This window comes from Nerophis lumbriciformis, linkage group LG14 (assembly GCF_033978685.3).
Source record: "Nerophis lumbriciformis linkage group LG14, RoL_Nlum_v2.1, whole genome shotgun sequence".
Classification (NCBI taxonomy): Eukaryota; Metazoa; Chordata; class Actinopteri; order Syngnathiformes; family Syngnathidae; genus Nerophis; species Nerophis lumbriciformis.
In genome coordinates, this window is record NC_084561.2 from 22633925 (window position 1) to 22656289 (window position 22365).

At 40.3% G+C, this 22365-nt stretch overlaps 2 protein-coding genes across 2 annotated transcripts in view; both read right to left on the reverse strand.

Annotated features, from left to right (window-relative positions):
- fcho1 (FCH and mu domain containing endocytic adaptor 1) overlaps window positions 1-4918 on the reverse strand; it is a 97053-nt gene extending 92135 nt beyond the window's left edge. The window contains exon 1 of the mRNA XM_061975802.2: window positions 4579-4918. The gene's annotated coding sequence lies outside the window, so the exon portion shown is untranslated. The remainder of the gene's footprint in view (window positions 1-4578) is intronic.
- Window positions 4919-6505: 1587 nt separating this feature from the next.
- Window positions 6506-12347, reverse strand: LOC133616781 (uncharacterized). The gene is made up of 3 exons (XM_061976368.2): window positions 12343-12347; window positions 10543-10704; window positions 6506-10436 (listed from the first exon to the last, which is right to left on the reverse strand). Exons 1-3 carry the CDS (start codon window positions 12345-12347, stop codon window positions 8240-8242), a joined length of 2364 nt encoding a protein of 787 aa, XP_061832352.2. The 3' UTR covers window positions 6506-8239.
- Between the last annotated feature and the right edge of the window lie 10018 nt (window positions 12348-22365).

Here is a 22365-nt window from a genome sequence, read left to right on the forward strand (position 1 = left end):
TATGATAGAAGCTTACTTTTCAATTTGCTGTTTTACAAAGTCCTGCTTTTGGGTTTTGGCAATGAGCACAGAATGTCTGGCAGCCCTTTCTCATTGGATACTAATATATAATTAACACTTGTCATGGGCACCGTATAACATTTGAAGGGAAGCCAGTGGGAAGGGAGCGTCGTAAGAAGATCCGAGGTCAAAGAGAACAGCCTTAAAGTTACAATGGATGTAGTCTCTTACTATGCATATTTTTGCTGTTTGTCTATTAATAAAACAATTCAACAGGCGTCAGTCAGTTGGTCCGTTCTCTCACAAGTTTTTTTAACTGATATCGCTGGGCACCAGTTGAATGGCCCAAATAATGAAAAAGAGAGGACCTAAAATGGAACCTTGAGGAACACCACTAGTATCACTAAAGAAGTTGAACGAATGACCAGTGCCTGCATCTGGAGTAAACAAGTTACAGCAACATCTCAGTTACATAAATCACATTATGAAGAGAATTGTGCAACTGCTAAAAAGGAGAGGACTCAAAGGGGTGCCTTGAGGAATGCCTTAGTTATATGTAAATTACAAGTTTGGACCCCAGTGTTCTAAGTTTGTTAGCAAGGTTAGAATGCCAATGCAAAGATTTGCCAATGTGTTTACAGTGGTCCAAGTATATGTGTACAGCTCCACTAATTGACATTGGAGTTAGGGCTGGGCGATATTGCCTTTTTTTAATATCGCGATATTTTAAGGCCATATCGCGATACACGATATATATCTCGATATTTTGCCTTAGCCTTGAATGAACACTTGATGCATATAATCACAGCAGAATGATGATTCTATGTGTCTACATTAAAACATTCTTCTTCATACTGCATTAATATATGCTACTTTTAAACTTTCATGCAGAGAAGGAAATCACAACTAAAAAAAATCACTATTTTTTTCATTCGGTGTTGATCTGGAAATGTTTGCCTCGGCATTTTGATGGTGTGGACGTGTGGCACCGAACGGAGATATTGACGTGCGGAGTAAGCCCTCTTCATTGTCTAGCGGGTGACTTTTCAAATGATGCTACATATTAGCAGTGTAGCCGAGTGTCCTGGGTTCGCCTATACAGTGTACTTATCTAATAAAATAATAAACGGGAGACATTAGAGCAGGTTCGGTAGCCACCGCTTCTTTAATGTCAACATCACACACCTTCCACAACCACACACACCCTACGTCACAGCCCTACGGCAACAATTCTGGAGGGACAAAACTCCTCCTCCTTACCTAACACTCCGGTAACTTGGGACACCCTAAACTGTTTGTTACAGCAGTAATTCTACTTTTTATAGCAACGCTTTTGCCCCACACTTGACAAATTACGGTTGTCTGTTCGACATCTTCCCACTTGAAACCAAACCACCGCCAGACGATGGACCTCCTGCTGTTTTTTGGGGGAATTAATTATTCCTCCATTTGTTACCAGATTTGCACCTTCTTTCTCTTGTATTACCACTATGCTAGCATCACAGCTAACGTTAGCCATGCTGCTACCTCTCTGCTGGGAGAGGGCGTATACGTATGTGACGTATGATGTGACAGTATGTGACGTGTGTAAGAAGGTGCGCTTGTCTGTCTGTGAGAAGGAGAGACTGGAAAGAGGAGGAGAGCCTGTAGTGTAATGTCCGCAGCTAAAAGCAACTACGTGTGAACGTATACTCGATATCACGATATAGTCATTTTCTATATCGCACAGAGACAAACCCGCGATATATCGCGTATATCGATATATCGCCCAGCCCTAATTGGAGTGTTACTTTCAAAGGCAAAATTAAAGTATTGCTAGAAACATAATTTTATATGGGACTTTATTGTATTGTATGTATAGTACATGTTCCAAAAAGAAAAAAGCATAAAACACCACCAGAATTAGAGATATTACAAGTCAAAGTGATGAAGCTTAGTAGTACGCTCATGACTTGGTGCAACTAAACATTACCCTATAAGATGAAGGCAATTGCATTTTATTGATATTTGAAATGTATTCAATGTTTATAAATGAATATTTAATTATACTAAATGTAAAAAAGGGAATAAATATTCAAAATAAGATCATTAAATGAAATCTAGTTTGGTTACGCCATCATGAGCGCAACACAAGGTTGTAAAAGTTTCAACTACAATTCTAAATAAGATGTCAAAAGCAAACTGAAATCAAATACACACAGCTTAAAGATTGATCAATACCTATTTAAATTTAGTAATACATAAATATGATGATTTATCAAAATATAAAAGAAATATACCTGAACAGAACGCTCATGATGGTTACACCAAAAAGTAACGCTATGAATCGCGTTTTTACAAGTTTTTGGGGCATTTTTATGCTATTTCCAAGCATCTCCTTTTTATTATCGTTGATTTTAAATGGTCAAACTAATGCATATTATATATGCATGCCCGAGTAAACAAAAGAAAAGGCATTATTATTTTGATTGTTACATTTTGAAGTACATTTGTGCAGGTGGGTGCGAATGTACCCATTACCAGAGCTGTACACACATACAACAAGAGCACTCCAGTGTTTTTAAAAATTTTCTGCAAAAATGTTTGTTTCAAACCAAACTCGGGGACCGATATGGTGTCATTCCCGGGCCGCCAATCGGATAGCCCTGACATACAGTATACTTGATGGTCAAACTACAAATTGAACATTTCAATTTTAGACACATACAGTAGTTTTGATAACGCACATCAATAGGCATCAGCACTTCAGGGTTCCAAGAGCATTATTGGAAACAAACTAGTAAAAAATCAACGAAGAACCAGCCAACATCAGATGTGACTATATGTAAAATTGTTAATGTAACATACCGTATTTTCCGGACCATAGAGCGCACCGGATTATAAAGGCGCACTGCCGATGAGCGGGTCTGGTCAAGTCTATTTTCATACAAAAGGCGCACCGGATTATAGGGCGCATTAAAGGGATCTTTTTTTTTTTTTCTTAATTGAAAACACTTGTGGTCTACATAACATGTAATGGTGGTTCTTTTACATTTCGAACTGCATTGAGCCGAGTGCAGAATTTGGTGGAGGAGGAATTATGGTGTGGGGTTGTTTTTCAGGAGTTGGGCTTGGCCCCCTAGATCCAGTGAAAGGAACTTTGAATGCTCGAGGATACCTAAACATTTTGAACCATTCCATGGGATGGCACTTCAAGTTCATATGTGAGTAAAGGCAGGTGGCCAAATACTTTTGGCAATATAGTGTAGCTTCAACATGAGGACGACTGAAACCTATAGCGGCCGATTTGGGGAAATCGCACAGCAACGTCATCCCAACGCTCCAAATACATATATGATCCAAAACATAAAAAACACACCACTAAACTGGCAAATGCTGCAATCGCATAAAACACTGCAAGATCGAAAAGAAAATGCCAAAAACACACAACCTCCAAAAACAACTGCATGGAACAAATGCTGCCAGTTCATTGAACAAAGTCAAAGTTAGCCAGGCTGCAAGGAGCCCCCGACTGGAGGGATGCTTAAAGGCTTCAGCTGACTTTTGCCTTTGTTAAACACTTTCTGTCATAATATTTCACATTATACAGCAAACCGTTTACGTAGCTTAGAATTAAAAGTGTATATTTTCATACCATAAATAATCAAATGTAGATACTTATTCTTTCTGATCTCTCTCTCTGTGTCCACTACTTGCTGTACATATCCTACCAAGTCAGTCCTACACTGTTCAAATGTCTATTTCTCTGATGATGCAATTGTTGATGACTGAAGTGTTGATATCAACCAAACCTAACCCCCCCCCCCCTCCACATCCCACCCCCCAATTGTAAATAATGTAAATAATTCAATGTATATACTCTGATGATTATCTTGTGTGATGACTGTATTATGAGGATAGTATATATCTGTATTATGAATCAATTTAAGTGGACCCCGACTTAAACAAGTTGATAAACTTATTCAGGTGTTACCATTTAGAGGTCAATTGTCAATATGTACTTCACTGTGCAATCTACTAATAAAAGTTGCAATCAATCAATCAATCAAACCACCTCTTGTAGAAGTAGTGACCTGCTGTATTTTCCTCAAGCAGTTGTTTATGGAACCTTTTTGTTTGGTTTGGGCATTTTCAGCACTTTCACTTTCCATTTGGTTTTGATCTTGCAGCATTTATGTGATTTTAGCAATTTCCCCATTGCATTTTTGTTAGTTTGTTGCTGTGTTTTTTTGGTTTTGAATCATTCCTGGACGTTCCTTCGCGTTTGAACCTGTCGGCCACAGTAGAAGTCTCCTGAAAAATGTGTTGATATTATGGTACAACTTAAATTTGACCTTAAAACTGACATTAAATGAACTAAATATACATAAGTACATTAAACATATAAACATTTATGTTGCATATTATTGACATTGAATACCGTATAGTCAATAAATTCGTCCATGTGAAGTACCCATTTGCCGCGTTAGCTTGTGTCAAACCACCGCGTCTATCAGCCATACATGCATGATGCCGCACGCTGACAAACGCGAGAAATTCAATAAAAGGCGCAAATTGAAAGAAAGGTTAATTTATGACCTGTGTAGATCCCTCCGTTGACGTTTATATCGCATTGTCCATGCCTGGTCTTCCGGCAGCCTCTGTCCAGCACTCGTAGGTAATTCTCGGCTGTCGGTTCCTTGTAGTAGAAATGTGCGAGGCAGCCTGTCCAGTGTGCTCTCCCGCTCACGCCCAGCTCAACGATGATTGGCGAGTTTGCCCGTCACTCACTGAGAAACCTGAAGTCGGCATAGCAACCAATGGGGGCGGGTTTTAGGAGTGTATGCTAGTATTTTATTGGCTGATCAGTGACGGGGAAACGCCTCAAAATAAAAACTGTATTTAACAAACAAGGCAACTTCCGTTATTTACGCGACTTTATCGGGCATTTACCAAAACGTGTTGTAGCCAATGAACTAAATTAAAATGTATCGTTCCACAAATTCTATTCGTTATAAATGCTATTCTGCCGTTTGTTTAAAAACGTATATGATTGCTCTTATCGCATTGTCTACGCTGTAAAGCAGCCTTACATTACGTCAATGACGTATATATGGATATATTCTTATCAATACACACCTTGACCTGTACTATTTTTGTACTTGTTTTGATTATTATTGTTTATTTGGTATTTTTAAATGTTGAACATTATATTTATATTAAAAAATAACACACCTTGACGTCCCAACTGCCGCTTAAACTCAACAGCACCTCCAAGCGGATAATAAGCGAAACTACATTAACATAAAACCAAGCTGAACGTCTCATTTGATTATTGATATTTTAAGGAGCACTACTAGTAGAAATGAAATTAAAGATATCCATCCATCCATTTTCTACCGCTTATTCCCTTCGGGGTTGCGGGGGGGTGCTGGAGCCTATCTCAGCTACATTTGGGCGGAAGGCGGGGTACACCCTGGACAAGTCGCCACCTCATCACAGGGCCAACACAGATAGACAGACAACATTCACACTCACATTCACACACTAGGGCCAATTTAGTGTTGCCAATCAACCTATCCCCAGGTAAATTAAAGATATGATGTATGTTAATTTTGATGATGCAATTGTTAGAATATCATACTTTTTCATCCATCCATCCATCCATCCATTTTCTTCCGCTTATCCGAGGTCGGGTCGCGGGGGCAACAGCCTAAGCAGGGAAGCCCAGACTTTCCTCTCCCCAGCCACTTCGTCCAGCTCTTCCTGTGGGACCCCGAGGCGTTCCCAGGCCAGCCGGGAGACATAGTCTTCCCAACGTGTCCTGGGTCTTCCCCGCGGCCTCCTACCTGTCGGACGTGCCCTAAACACCTCCCTAGGGAGGCATTCGGGTGGCATCCTGACCAGATGCCCGAACCACCTCATCTGGCTCCTCTCGATGTGGAGGAGAAGCGGCTTTACTTTGAGCTCCCCCCCGGATGGCAGAGCTTCTCACCCTGTCTCTAAGGGAGAGCCCCGCCACCCGGCGGAGGAAACTCATTTCGGCCGCTTGTACCCGTGATCTTGTCCTTTCGGTCATAAGCCAAAGCTCATGACCATAGGTGAGGATGGGAACGTAGATCGACCGGTAAATTGAGAGCTTTGCCTTCCGGCTCAGCTCCTTCTTCACCACAACGGATCGATACGTACGCATGCTCATACTTTTTCATTACCATGAATTGATTTACGAGGACCTCGACTTAAACAAGTTGAAAAACTTATTCGGGTGTTACCATTTAGTGGTCAATTGTACGGAATATGTACTGTACTGTGCAATCTACTAATAAAAGTTTCAATCAATCAATCAATCAATACTTGTCATATGCACTGACTTTCAATGAAGTTTACTCCTTTGCTTCTGATTCATCAAGGTCAATGTTTTTTTTATGTTTTTTAATTCCAACTCTGACAAAAGACTGACCACAACCAAATGTCCGTTCAACAGGACACTGGTTCGCAGGATGATATAGTTGCTGAATTTTGTTTAACCTTTTTCAAAATATGTAAAAATACAAATGCCCACATCTTTGGAATTTTCAGTATCTAGTAGGATTGGGAAAAACATATTGGCACACACCTGGTTGAGAATCCATCAGGGGTGTATTAGACCTCTTAGTTGCTCATGAATATTAATTTTGGACTATTTGTTTGCTTCCACATTGTGAGGACCGTTTGAAGACCCTGAACTGTTCCAGCAGGCAAGTATAATGGAAGCCCGCCAGAGTGTATATTTGTAAACCTCACTCCCTAATGCAATAAATGAGAACTGCACTTTCTTTGGAATTGTGTCCATTATTTACAATCCTTGTGTGAGGCAAGCCCATATTTGTTTTTCTTTGTCTTATGCATTCTAACTTGTAAATAAACGTGAGCAAAAGTCAGTCAACAATGAAGTCAATGGAAGTCGCTCGAATACACCTATAAAGCACTCTAAAAAAGCATCCAAAAACATCCATCATACACGCTGAAAGTATATATGCAATGTAGTAACAGTCATATTCATAATATCAGGTAATATCTTATTTTAAGCATAGTCTCATTAATTTCACAGATGCATCACAACATTCGCTATCTACTTAAACATCAACAACAGTGCAAAATCATGACAGACTTGAGAGACAACCACTACAACTTTGGAATAAATGATGATTCAGAACCTTATATTTTTGAGCCTGAATATAAGGAGGATGATCTACATGTTTTAGAAGCTGTGTGCTAAACAGATCCAGCTTTAGTGAAACACTAAGCATCATGTAGCAGTATTGCTAAGTGCCAAACAATAAATACAAACTACGAACATGATAAAACAATCACTTACTGTATATTGTCTGCTCTCACAGGGATGCTGACTGATAGGATGTAAATATCTTCGCGTTTGGATGAATAATTAATCATAATCCACCCGGCTGGAAAAAAAAACAGGTGGCTGCAAACGAGCGCTTTTTTCGTGTTAATTTGGTCATCTTGTTGGTCAATGTTTACCAACTTTTCGGTATATGGCAACAACCTTCTACTATGCAGGTGAGACGCACGTCAAAGAGAACTTTTATAATTTATACTCATTCGTGCACTTTTTAATGCATTTTGGCTTACATTCACTAAATTACTTTTTGTGTGGACCCCCGAAATCAAAATAGGGCTTCTAATTGTTGAAATAGACATCTACAAAGTCTCAGTACTTACTCACGTTAACCCATTATTGCAATTTTTTGTCAAGGTTGACACGTCGTATACAGGAGTGAGAGCAGTCCTTTCCCAGCGCTCTCTCTGGGCCTTCTTCTCATGTCGCCTCACTGCAGCAGAAAGGAACTATGATGTGGGGAACAGAGAACACTGGCTACGGTTCTAGCAAGGAGTGGAGGCACTGGCTGCAGGCCAGTGGTGCCGTGACCCTGATGAGAGTGAGGTTTTGTGTGCTTATTTTTATTTTTTTAAGTAAGTCTTTATTGTCACATGTACAACGTATGTACAGCAAAACTCAGGCACAGCTTTTTGGTGGCTGAAGCTTCCCTGTGTGGGCATCCCAGAAGGTAATGTGGAAGCAGTGTCCTGCCCAAGGACACAACAGCAGCGACTGGGATGGAGAAAGCAGGATTCAAAACTGGGAACTTTCTTGTTATTGGACAATTGTTCTGATCCCTGAGCCACACTTATTATCTGGTTATCTCCACATTAATCAGGAAAAACTGTATGTTGGAAACACTTTCCGCTTGGTTGATGATTAGTTTGTTTTCTTAAGCCTGAAAAAACTCAGGAAGCGGTCCAGTAATGACTGCTTCTTAGGCTTTTTCTCTTCTTCGTCTTCATCATTTTGCCATCTCTGTCCAATACTTGAGTGACTACTACTCCCTGTTTCTTTTTCCTTCTCCAGTCCTCTGCGGCGTTCAGGTTCAGGTTTGGATTGGTCAGTGATGGTTTTGTCTTCTTCTGTGGTCTGGCACATGGAACTGGGAGAGCCCAAGTTGTTGGATCCCTCTTTCTTAGGGACTTTCTCCTTAGAGACCCTGTCCTTAGAGAGCCGTTGGAGGTTTTCCTTCGAGAGTCCTTGGTGGTTTACAAAGTCCTGGTGTTCCCCAGTCTGTACAGCCTGTTCCTTTCTCTGCCACTGACTATATGCTTTGCGTTGTTGGAGGAACTTATGGTGCAACTCGAGCTTCCGATGGGAAAGCTCTTGTTCGAAGCAAAGGTCTCTGCTAAGAAAGGCCTCAGGCTTTTGTGCTGCTCGACGTGCAGCAAGTGATTCCTCCTGGGGCCCTGTTGTGGTTCCATCATTTTTAAGTGTTACAGGTGGCACCGTATTGCTTTCCAACTCTTGTGCCACTCTACTGGTCTTATCCTCCCCAGTTACAACACTTGTTTCATTCTCCTCAGCTCTGGATTCCCCTGCATCCTCAGTAGTCGGTACATCCTCTACAACAGGTGGATCAGTTCCCTCATCCATTTTTCCAGTAGGCAAACTCCTGGTTTTCCCATCCCTTACAACTGTTATATCTTCCTCCTCTGCTGAAGGACCTGTGTCATCTTCCCAAAAAAAATTGTCCTCGAGTGATGTCTCACCCTCGGAATGTGCATCAGCGGTTGGCACATTCTTTTTAACAGGTGGATCCGGAGTTTCCTCGTCCCTTTCTTCAAAAGGTGGAGTCGTGGTTTCCCCACCCTCTACAACTATTATTTTGTCGTCCTCTGTTGAAAAAGCTTTGTCACCCACCAGAAATGTCTCAACCTCCAAATAATACCCTTCAACAGGGGAATCAGGAGTTTCTTCGTCCCTTTCTTCAAAAGGTGGATTAGTGGTATTCTCATTTACAGTTATTATATTGTCCTGCTCTGTTGAAGAAGCTGTGTCGCCCTCCAGAAACGTCTCAACCTCCAAAGATGCATCAACGGTTGCCACATACTTTTGAACAGGTGAATCAGAAGTTTTCTTTTTCATTTTTCTAATAAGAGCAGTAGTGGGTTCTCCCTTCTTTACAGCAATTGTCTTGGTCTCCTCTGTTGAAGAAACGGCATCATCCTCCAGAGATGACTCATTCCCCAGCGTTGTTTTATCCTCTAAAGGTGCATCAGAAGTTGCCACAGTCTTTTTAACAGGTGGATGATGAGTTTTCTTCTTCCTTTTTCTAATAGAAGCAGTAGTGGTTTCCCTCTTCTTCACAGCTACTGTATTGTCCTCGTCGGTTGACGAAGCTGTATCAAATATCTTGTCATCCAGGGATGACTCATCGTCCACAGTGGTCTCATCCTCTAAAGGTGTATCCGTAGCTGCCCCATTCTTTTTAGCAGATGAATGAGGAGTTTTCCTCTTCTTTTTCCGAATAGGAGCAGTAGTGGTTTCCCACTTCTTTACAGCTCTTGTGGTGTCCTCCTCTGTCGAAGAAGGAGTGTCAAATGTCTCGTCCTCCAGAGATGTGTCCTCTCCCAGGGATGTTTCGCCCTCCGGGGATGTGTCGCCCCCCACAGGTGCATCAGTAGTTGCCACATTTATTTTAACAGTTTTATGAGTTTTCCTCTTCATTTTTGGGGCGATAGTGGTTTTCCACCGCTTTACAGCTATTGCACTGTCCTCCTCTGTTGAAGAAGCTGTGTCAAATGTCTCGTCCTCCAGAGAAGTGTCCTCCTCCTGGGATGTGTCGTCCTCTAGGGATGTCTCGTCCTCCAAAGGTGCATCGGCAGTTGCCACATCCTTTTTAACAAGTGGATGAGAAGTTTTCTTCTTCCTTTTTCCAATAAGAGCAGTAGTGGTTTCCCACCTTCTTACAGCAACTGTATTGTCCTCCTCTGTTGAAGAATCTGTCTCCGATGTCTCGTCTTCCAGAGATGTGTCCTCCTCCAGGGATGTGTCGTCCTCTAGAGACGTCTCATCCTCCTCAGATGATTCTGTGGAATCTTCTTGCTCCACAGGTGCTGCAGCCGAGCACCTATGGAGCAGTTCAGCAGAAGAAGCTGTCGATTGGATGTTGGGCACACAAGCCATAAAACCAAATACATTCAATGTCACTATATAGCTCACACATGTAAACTTACCTGCATTTTTCTAAAAACCAAACAAAAGAACAACTTTTCGTGCTGTTTTTTTGCGTCCTTCTGGCGAGTTTTACGTGCGTGACGTCATCCGCCGGGGAGGTGACGCACGCCTTGAAATCCAACGGGGACGTCGACGTGCATCGTTCTTTTAGCTCTCTGGCTCTGATGTGTTATTCATGTAACACCCAATAAGCTGTACAAGTCAAAGGTTAATGGTATGAAAAGCGTTTTTGCTTTATTTATGCGCAACTTTTTGGGTTTTGTGGAAGCGACTGAACCTGAAATACACAATATGACCACAAGAGGGCGGGCTAGACCGACTTTGACATATGAAACCTTATCAGGGTCTGTTGAATATGACAGTGTTTTTCAACCTTTTTTTGAACCGAGGCACATTTTTTTCATTGAAAAACTCCCGAGGCACACCACTAACAGAAAACATAAAAAAATGAAACTAAGCAGCTGATATTGACAGTAAAAATGTGTTGCAATTGTTGGATATCAATTCAAACCATAACAAACCATGCGTCACTATAGCTCTTGTCTCAAAGTAGTTGCTGTTTTCCTGTGTGTAGTGTTTTACTTCTTGTCTTGCACTCCTATTTTGTTGCTGATTGTCGTGTCATGTACGGATGTACTTTGTGGACGCCGTCTGCTGCTCCACACGCTGTAAGTCTTTGCTGTCTTCCAGCATTCTGTTTTTGTTTACTTTGCAGCCAGTTCAGTTTTAGTTTTGTTTTGCATAGCCATCCCTAAGCTTCAATGCCTTTTCTTAGCGGCACTCGCCCTTTGTTTATTTTTGGTTTATTGATTGATTGATTGAAACTTTTATTAGTAGATTGCACAGTGAAGTACATATTCCGTACAATTGACCACTAAATGGTAACACCTGAATAAGTTTTTCAACTTGTTTAAGTCGGGGTCCACTTTAAGCATTAGATACCTTTTTACCTGCACACTGCCTCCCGCTGTCGTCTGCAGATTGTATTCACGACAAACCATGTTCCCGACATCCACAAAGCAATTAGCTACCTGCTGCCACCTGGAAGAGTAGTACACGGTTACTCTGCCGAGCTCTAGACAGCACAAACACTCAACAAAGGCACATTATTTGGGGATTATAATTACTGGTTTGCAAAAACATTTTTAACCCAATTAGGTGAAATGACATCATCTCCCACGGCACACCAGACCGTATCTCACGGTACAATAGTGTGCCGCGGCACAGTGGTTGAAAAACACTGGAATATGAAATCATATTCAACTGCATATATTAAAACAAAATGGGAGAAGGAAGGAGGGATAACTATATCTGAGGACGAATGGACAATAATATGGAAATATCAATGGACTTGAACCAGTTTACCCAAGTGGAGGGAGTTTGGCTAGAAAAGTTTGATCAGATTTTTTGTCACACCTTCTCAGAAGTCTCACTATGATAACTCCACTGTATGCTGGAGAAATTGTGGGAACTTAAACGCAAACCACTACCATGGTTTCTGGGACTGCTCTGCCATATAGGAATATTGGAAAGAGATACACCAAACCCTACAGGATATTTTCAAATGTGAAATACCCCTTGAAAATTAAGACTCTGTTTTTCAGATATGTACGTCAGGACTGGCTGAAAAAAGATAAACACTCAATGAATGTCCTAATAGTGACATGTAAAAAGACCATTACTAGGAAATGGATATCCCAGGAGAGCCCAACTTTAAAGCAATGGATGGAAATCACAATGAACATATATAAAATGGAGAAGATAACTGCTTTTATTAATGATAAATTGGAGAAATTTACTTCATACTGGGAAAGCTGGGCCAATTATGTCATGCCACATAAGCCTGATTTATATATATATATATATATATATATATATATATATATATATATATATATATATATATATATATATATATATATATATAAATAATTATATATATATATATATATATATATATATATATATATATATATATATATAATAAAATAATACAATGTATATAAATAATCATAATAATGCATTATTAATAATAATCAGGAATAAAATAAAATAATATCTATATGTATATATTTTATTTTATTTTATTTCTGATTATTATTATTTATCTTTTTTATTTATTTACTTGATCTATCTGTAAGTATTATTATTATTTTGTTTTCCTGCTGTTTCTTTTGGGGGTCGGGGGATGGCATCGTTGGGATATAAACAAAAACTATTTTGACATTTAGGGCAGACAACAGATATGTGATGTATGTAAATATGATGTAATGGGTAGGAATGTCTGATGCTGGATGTCAATAAAAATTAAATGAAAAAAAAGAAACCTTATATCGAGGTATGTTGTATCCATGAATTGATAAACGTTGAAAAAAAAGTTGAAAAACTTATTCGGGTGTTACCATTTAGTGGTCAATTGTACGGAATATGTACTGTACTGTGCAAACTACTAATAAAAGTTTCAATCAATCAATCAAACCCCTGCCGCGGGAGCGCGCACGGGGGCGGAGCTCTGTTCCTTGTTCAGACAGCGGCAGCACTTCCGTGTTATTAGCGATGGCAATGATACAAAATGTGGATTATTACGATCATGCTTTGATTGTCAAAAATGTTGTTGTTGTAACATGTGACATTCCTACCCCAATACATGCTTTTGATCATCCGTACATGACGTGTTGTACTTGTATTCGAGCTTCTCTATTGTTGGTCAGCCTCCTAGTTTCTACAAACGACATTGATAACATCCTGTAATTTGATTTATTGTGTAGATCATCTTCTGATAGTTACAAAATAACACCAATATAATGGGAACAAACACTACAGAGTCGACTCAATTCCATGTTTAAAAAACAAAAAAAACAAAAAAAAACACGTATTTTATGCCAGAAAATGTGTCCTACGTATGTACTAACATGTGGATTATATGTACAGACTTAGCATTGCACAAAGCTTGTGAATTTGGACTCATTTATTAATTTAAAAAAAAAAAGTTAGTATAATATTTATAATCATTGACGCCGCTAATAACACGGAAGTGCTGCCGCTGTCTGAACAAGGCACAGAGCTCCGCCCCCATGCGCGCTCCCGCGGCAGGGGATACAGAATTTCGCAGGACAATGGCACTGGAAATACATTCATCATCGTGTGATAAGTATTGACACTGATGAAAAGATTCCGCTAAAATCAAAACGTTGGATGTTCTTTAATATTACAAGTTCATTTTTTTCCATCCATCTTCTTCCGCTTATCCGAGGTTGGGTCGCGGGGGCAGCAGCCTAAGCAGGGAAGCCCAGACTTCCCTCTCCCCAGCCACTTCGTCCAGCTCCTCCCGGGGGATCCCGAGGTGTTCCCAGGCCAGCCGGGAGACATAGTCTTCCCAACGTGTCCTGGGTCTTCCCCGTGGCCTCCTACCGGTCGGACGTGCCCTAAGCATCTCCCTAGGGAGGCGTTCGGGTGGCATCCTGACCAAATGCCCGAACCACCTCATCTGGCTCCTCTCCATGTGGAGGAGCAGTGGCTTTACTTTGAGCTCCTCCCGGATGACAGAGCTTCTCACCCTATCTCTAAGGCAGGGGTGCTCATTACGTCGATCGCGAGCTACCGGTCGACCGCGGAGGGTGTGTCAGTCGATCGCCAGCCAGGCATTAAAAAAATAGTCCTAAAAATGAGCGATCATAAATCTTCACTATGACATCACTTTCGTCACTTGATTGACATTCACAGCACCCGAGGGTCTTCTGAGATGACGCTGGCTGCTGCCAGCTCATTAAAATTACCTGCGAGAAACACTTTATTTCAACAGACTCTGGCGCTGTACCTGTCGTCAAAACTCCAAAGACCGACTGCACAGTTGCACAATAAAAGCGCTGCTTCATCCTGCCTGCGCTAACAAAATAAGAGTCTCAGAAAGCTGGCGTGCACAAGCTAGCAAGCTACGGAGTTTGCCGCCAATGTATTTCTTGTAAAGTGTATACAAAGGAGTACGGAAGCTGGACAAATAAGATGCCAAAAACCAACCACTTTCATGTGGTATTGGACAGAAAGGAGGACTTTTTTTCTCCTCCATTCGAAAATGCGGACGTTATCAGCACCACTGTCTGATTCCTATCAATGCAAGTCATCACAATCAGGTAATACACCAACTTTTATTCTTGTCTTCATGAAAGAAAGGAATCTATATGTGTTAAACATGCTTGTATTATCTTTAAACACTTAACTTATTAACAATATTAACTATATGTGTTAAACATGCTTGTATTATCATTAAACATCTTTAACTTGTTAACAAAAACATATATTTCATAAATAAGTAAATATAAATTATATATATATGAATGAGGTAGATCCCCACGACTTGATCAATTGAAAAGTAGCTCGCCTGCAGAAAAAGTGTGAGCACCCCTGCTCTAAGGGTTAGGGTTAACCCTTAGAGATAAGCCCGCCACCCTGCGTATGAAACTCATTTCGGCCGCTTGTACCCGTGATCTTGTCCTTTCGGTCATGACCCAAAGCTCATGACCATAGGTGAGGATGGGAACGTAGATCGACCGGTAAATTGAGAGCTTTGCCTTCCGGCTCAGCTCCTTCTTCACCACAACGGATCGATACAGCGCCCGCATTACTGAAGACGCTGCACCGATCCGCCTGTCGATCTCACGATCCACTCTTCCCTCACTCTCGAACAAGACTCTGAGGTACTTGAACTCCTCCACTTAGGGCAGGGTCTCCTCCCCAACATGGAGATGGCACTCCACCCTTTTCCAGGCGAGAACCATGGACTCGGACTTGGAGGTGCTGATTCTCATCCCAGTCGCTTCACACTCGGCTGCGAACCGATCCAGTGAGAGCTGAAGATCCTGGCCAGATGAAGCCATCAGGACCACATCATCTGCAAAAAGCAGAGACCTAATCCTGCAGCCACCAAACCGGATCCCCTCAATGCCCTGACTGCGCCTAGAAATTCTGTCCATAAAAGTTATGAACAGAATCGGTGACAAAGGGCAGCCTTGGCGGAGTCCAACCCTCACTGGAAACTTGTCCGACTTACTGCCGGTAATGCGGACCAAGCTCTGACACTGATCGTACAGGGAGCGGACCAACACAATCAGACAATCCGATTTTTTTTCACCTTCCTGTTTAATATCCATCTTTGGTCAGCGGCCAAAACAATGGCAGCAGGCAGCAGTCTTCTCAAAGCCTTGGGACAACATTGACTGACTCATCCTGTCCTGGCAGATTTGCAGGACGGGTTCAAAACTGGCCAGGGATGCATCACTGCTATGATATCATCACTGTCAAGGACAATAAACAGGTCTCGACACTGCCTTCTTAGAGCCTTTGGTTCAGAAGATCACAACTCCCTCTTGACAAGACTCTTTATTATTGGCCTGTCAAAGAGATGCATCAACTGCTTTGCCAGCTCTTTCAATAACTGCGTACAGCGAGTGAAGTCTGAAAACAATGCATCTTGTACCTTAAACCTGCTCAGTGTCCGCCCTTAGAACGGTAGGTCCTGAATTCAAACTCCGGCCAAGTCATACCAAAGACTATAAAAATGGGACCCATTACCTCCCTGCTTGGCACTCAGCATCAAGGGTTGGAATTGGGGGTTAAATCACCAAAATTATTCTCGAGCGCGACCACCGCTGCTGCTGCTCACCTCACCTCCCACGGGGTGGAACAAGGGGATGGGTCAAATGCAGAGAATAATTTCGCCACACCTAGTGTGTGTGTTACTATCAGTGGTACTTTAACTTTAAACGAGGGGTGTCCAAAGTGTGAGACCGAGTGCCATTTCCAGCTCGTTTTCTATTGCCCCATCTTTGGATCGTGTCTTCTTATGCAACCAAACAAAAACAGTATTTGCACCCCCCAAAAATATTGCAAACAAAATATTTGCAAACGAAAGTAATGCATATTAATCCTAAAATAATATTTGCAGAGATACGTTTTTGCTTACAAATATTTGTTGGGGTTGCAAATCTTTTTAATAGTTTTACAAATGATAATGATAATAACGAGTTTGAAATCCCTAAAAATATTTGTAAACAAAACAAAAAAAATTTGCAAACACAAAAATTGCAAACAAATCTACAACACGCCAACAAATATTTGCAAACCTAAACAAAAAATTGCAAACAGAATAAATACTTGCAAACAAAAACAATACATTTGCAGCCCCCCCAAAAAATTTGCAAACTAAACATTTGCAAACATAAGAAATGCATTTTCATCCTAAAATAATATTTGCAGAGATATGTTTTTGTTTACAAATATTTGTTGGGGTTGCAAATCTTTTTAATAGTTCACAAATGGTAATGGTAATAATGAGTTTGCAATTCCTAAAAATATTTGTAAACAAAACAAAAACTATTTGCAAACACAAAAATTGCAAACAAATCTACAACACGCCAAGAAATATTTGCAAACAAAGATTTGCAAGGCTAAAAAATTATTGCAAACAGAATCGATATTTGCAAACAAAAACAATACATTTGCAACCCCCCAAAATATTTGCAAACAAAACATTTGCAAACGTAAGAAATGTATTTTCATCCTAAAATAATATTTGCAAAGATATGTTATTGTTTATCTTTTTAATAGTTGACAAAAAAAATTTGGAGTTGCAAAAGCATTTTTTTTTTTTTAATTTGCAAATATGTCTATGGAGAGCAAATACTTTTGTTTGTTTGCATACAAAGAGACACACATGTCTCTATATACAGGGCAATGGAAAACAAGCTGCAAACAATAATAATGCATTTGCAACCCCCCAAAAATATTTCCAAAGTCCAAACAAAAACAAATAGTTGCAAACACAAAAATTGCAAACAAATCTACAACACGCCAAAAATATTTGCAAACAAAGATTTGGAACCCTAAAAAATAATTGCAAACAAAATAAATATTTGCAAACAAAAACAATACATTAGCAGCCCCTCAAACATATTAGCAAACAAAACATTTGCAAACGAAAGTAACGCATTTTCATCCTAAAATATTTGCAGAGATATGTTTTTGTTTACAAATATTTGGGGAGCAAATGCATTTTTTGTTTGGTTGCATACAAAGACGCACACGTGTCTCTACATACAGGGCAATAGAAAACAAGCTGCAAACAATAATAATGCATTTGCAGCCCCCCAAAAATATTTCACAAAAACAAATATTTGTTATCTTAGTAGCAATGTTCTTATGTTTCATCTATAAATTTGCACTAATGGGTTTGCTTGCAATTTCGTTGTACAATGTACAAACAATGACAATTAAGATATATTCTATTCTATTTGCAAACAAAAATATTGCATTTGTAATCCAAAAATATACATTTGCAAACAAACAACGGATTTGAAATAAAATAAAATAAAATAAAAAAGTTTTTTAAACAAAATACATTTTTAGTTGCAACATTTTTTTGGGTTTCAAAAACTTTTGGTAACACTTTAGTATGGGGAACACATATTCACCATTAATTAGTTGCTTATTAACATGCAAATTAGTAACATATTGGCTCTTAATTAGTCATTATTCAGTACTTATTAATGCCTTATTCTGCATTGCCTTATTATACAACCAGTAAGCCATTGACTTAAGAGTTTTCCCTCAATAACCTCAGAATTATTGCTTATTAGTAACCCTAACCCTAACCCTTCTATGTTCCCTTAGTGTCCAAATAACTCTAAATTAAGTCTTTGTTACTTTAATAAGCAACTAATTAATGGGGAATATGTTCCCCATACTAAAGTGTTACCAAACTTTTTTGGTTGAAAATCATTTTTTTTGCTTGCAAATCGTTTTTTGGGGGATACAATGTAACTTCAATCTTGCGGGCGGGGCCTCCTGATCAATATGTTAGAAACTGTGAAAAGTGTCGATGGAACCTCTTTACAGCAAAAAGTAAGCAGTTATTAACAGGAAGTTAGCAAGTAGATTAAAACGAGTCTAGGAAGAGGATAATATAAGAAATGTTGGTGTGTCCGCATTGTCACAGTAGATCGATCCGATCCATAAATAGTGGTGTCGACACCAATAGTAGTATCAGTATATGAGTGATACTAGATTACATTGATATTTTAAATTTACTTGTTAAACACATTTGGATAATAAGTCCCTGGACACAAGAAGACTTCGATTAATAGAAAATAGTTTTTACTTTAGTCATTATGTACTATTGACTTTTTTTGATCAAACAGTTGTATTTAATAACAAAAAAAAATAGAAACTACTTTTAATATTGTGTTGATATTGTTAAACTGTCAGTAGCACCCACCATAAATACATGGAAACATTTACAGTCAATGTACGGTATATTGTTAGGATTTTATCGATACCAATACCAATATTGATATTCCTTATCAATGTGTCACGGCCCGGGCGCACTGCAGTGCGCATAAATCTGAGCGCACCTCCAAGCGCGCACCTGCGCGTGCCACCCCGGCTGCAGCAGGCGGCTGCAAGCAATCTGCAATCATCCAGCACTCAACACACCTGTCGCTGATGAGCTCTCTGGGCTTCTTAAGCCAGAGCAAACCTGCGTTCCGGGCCAGAATGTAGTTTCCTGTTCCATACACATTCCTCCGTCCCCTGATCGCGGGCTGTGTGTCTCGTCTCCCCGTGTTCCCCTCTGGTTCCCTGGCTGCCCCTTTTGGATCTCGACCTCCCGCCTGGACACAGACTTTTGACGCCTCGCTCTTGCCCCTGACCTCCTGCCTGTCTCTGGGATAGGCTCCAGCACACCCCGCAACCCTGTAAGGGACAAGCGGTAGAAAATGGATGGATAATTTAATAGTACCCCTTGCCACCTATAATACAAAGCTGACACTAGGTTTGGTCTCGTAATATATATGTAATGTCTGTCTATAGCATTTTTGTTTACAAAATAAAAATACATCAAAATGCCCCCGACCCCCAATTTGACATCTTAGCATGCGGGCCTTGGTGAAAAAGTTTAGACACCCCTATATTAACATATATTCCAAACATTTTTTTTGTTAGAATAAAATGCTTGTTCCCCTGACTTATGATTTTAAAAGCAAGTACGTTATCCATCAATTTGTACGTAAAAAAAAAAAGACTCGGAATTATGTAACAATATCATGAGATTATACGTCAAATTTTCACTGTAACAAGCGGCCCTCGAAGAGCAGCCATGACTGTGATGTGGCCCTCAATGTAAACCAGTTTAGGAAGCGGTTGTTGTGTTTACTGAGAGGAGGTAACGGCAAACAGACACCAGGGGGCAGTATATACAATTATTTAATATATATATATATATATATATATAATAATAATAATAATAACAAACACTACTGAACTAAGGAAATGGAGTGTGAACTAGGATACAAGAGTGTGTGGTGTAAGACTACCGGTATGTGTAGAATTTAACTAAAGTGAGTGTTACCAACGTGTTGAACGAGATACGCGGAAGTCCATGGGGCAGGCAGATGATCCGGGGCGAGAGCGAGGCGTCAGAATCCAGGGACGAGCAAGAGGTCGAGGAACGAAGGAGGCAGTCAGAGTCCAGAGGGAGATCCAGGGAAAAGTGAGATGCACAGCTCACTTTCCAGGTGACGAAGGGTACTGCGGGGACACGGGAGAAGACAAGGGACAAATCAAGGCACGGAGAGGAAACACGAATAGAGAGCATGAAGCTTGTTGCTTACGGTACACCATGAGGAAAAAAACTAAGTTCCCGCGCCGATCCTAGGGTCCACTGGTCTTTTAACCAGCTCGCCCTCATCAGTTTCAGGTGTGATGATTGCCGGTGATTGATTGCAGCTGGTGGCTGCTGCAGGGCGGGGACGCGCGCGGCGCGTCCCTGGATGTGCGCACCCGTGGGCGTGTCCCGAGGTGCGCACAGACGGATGAGCGGCATTGGCAGGAGCCTGAGCCGTAACAGCGGTACCAAAAACTAACTGTACTCGGTATACATCCCGAGTCAATACATGCGGCCGATCTCACTCATGGATAATCGGTATTGGAATTAGCATAAAACCGTGATCGTAACCAAAAAATTATTTGTAACCAATAAATTTTTTTTAAATGTTTACATTTCAAATAATTTTTTATTTTGGTTCCAAATACAGTACAGGCCAAACGTTTGGATACACTTTCTCCTCATTCAATTTGTGTTCTTTATTTTCATGACTATTTACATTGTAGATTGTCACTGAAGGCATCAAAGCTATGAATGAACACATGTGGAGTTATGTACTTAACAAAAAAAGGTGACATAACTGAAAACATGTTTTATATTCTATTTTCTTCAAAATAGCCACCCTTTGCTCTGGTTACTGCTTTGCACACTCTTGGCATTCTCTCTATGAGCTTCAAGCACACCTGTGAAGTGAAAACCATGTCAGGTGACGACCTCTTAAAGCTCATCGAGAGAATGCCAAGAGTGTGCGAAAAAGTAATGAGGGCAAAGGGCGGCTATTTTGAAGAAACTAGAATATAAAACATGTTTTCAGTTATTCCACCTTTTTTTGTTAAGTACATAACTCCACGTGTGTTCATTCATAGTTTTGATGACTTCAGTGACAATCTACAATGTAAATAGTCATGAAAATAAAGAAAACGCATTGACTGAGAAGGTGTGTCCAAACTTTTGGCATATGCTGTATGTTTTTGTTTGGTTATTGAAGAAATAAAATAAAGGCAAACATGGGGAAAAGTAGAGAAAAATTAATACATTTTTTAAGAAAAGTTGGCATGATAACATTAGGACTAGCGTGCCGTGAGATACAGTCTGGTGTGCCGTGGGAGATTATCTAATTTCACCTTTTTGGGTTAAAAATATTTTTTGCAAACCAGTAATTATAGTCTGCAAATTATGTGTTGTTGTTGAGGGTCGGTACTTAGTAACCGTGTAATACTCTTCCATACCAGTAGGTGGCAGCCGGTAGCTAATTGCTTTGTAGATGTCGGAAACAGCGGGAGGCAGCGTGCAGGTAAAAAGGTGTCTAATGCTTAAACCAAAAATAAACAAAAGGTGAGTGCCCCTAAGAAAAGGCATTGACGCTTAGGGAAGGCTATGCATAACAAAACTAAAACTGAACTGGCTATAAAGTAAACAAGAACAGAATGCTGGATGACAGCAAAGACTTACTGTGGAGCAAAGACGGCATCCACAATGTACATCCGAACATGACATGACAATCAACAATGTCCCCACAAAGAAGGATAAAAACAACTGAAATATTCTTGATTGCTAAAACAAAGTAGATGCGGGAAATATCGCTCAAAGGAAGACATGAAACTGCTACAGGAAAATACCAAAAAAAGAGAAAAAGCCTCCTAAATAGGAGCGCAAGACAAGAAGTAAAACACTACACACAGGAAAACAGCAAAAAACTCCAAATAAGTCACGGCGTGATGTGACAGGTGGTGACAGTACACCTACTTTGAGACAAGAGCTGTAGTGATGCATGCTTGGTTATGCTTTAAAGTCATTTCCAACAATTGCGACAACTTTTTACTGTCAACTGAGTTTTGTTTTTTAATGATTTCTGCTGGTGGTGTGCCTCACAATTTTTTCAATGCAAAAAACGTGCCTTGGCTCAAAAAAGGTTGAAAAACACTGCATTCGGATATACAGCTAGATAACTTTTTTTTTTTTTACCAAAAAAAACAAACTCCAAGCAACATCCATTGACTTTTCAGTATGCGTCCCTCTGTGGAAAAAGTTTGCACAGTTTGTACTTTAAAAGTTTCTGAAGCAGCGCCTGGCACAGACGTGTGCTGGTGTGCTTCCAGCCCGTGACATCAGCCCCCCCCCCCTTCAATATGGACCGGATGCACCAATTATGAACACGTTAGCCGGC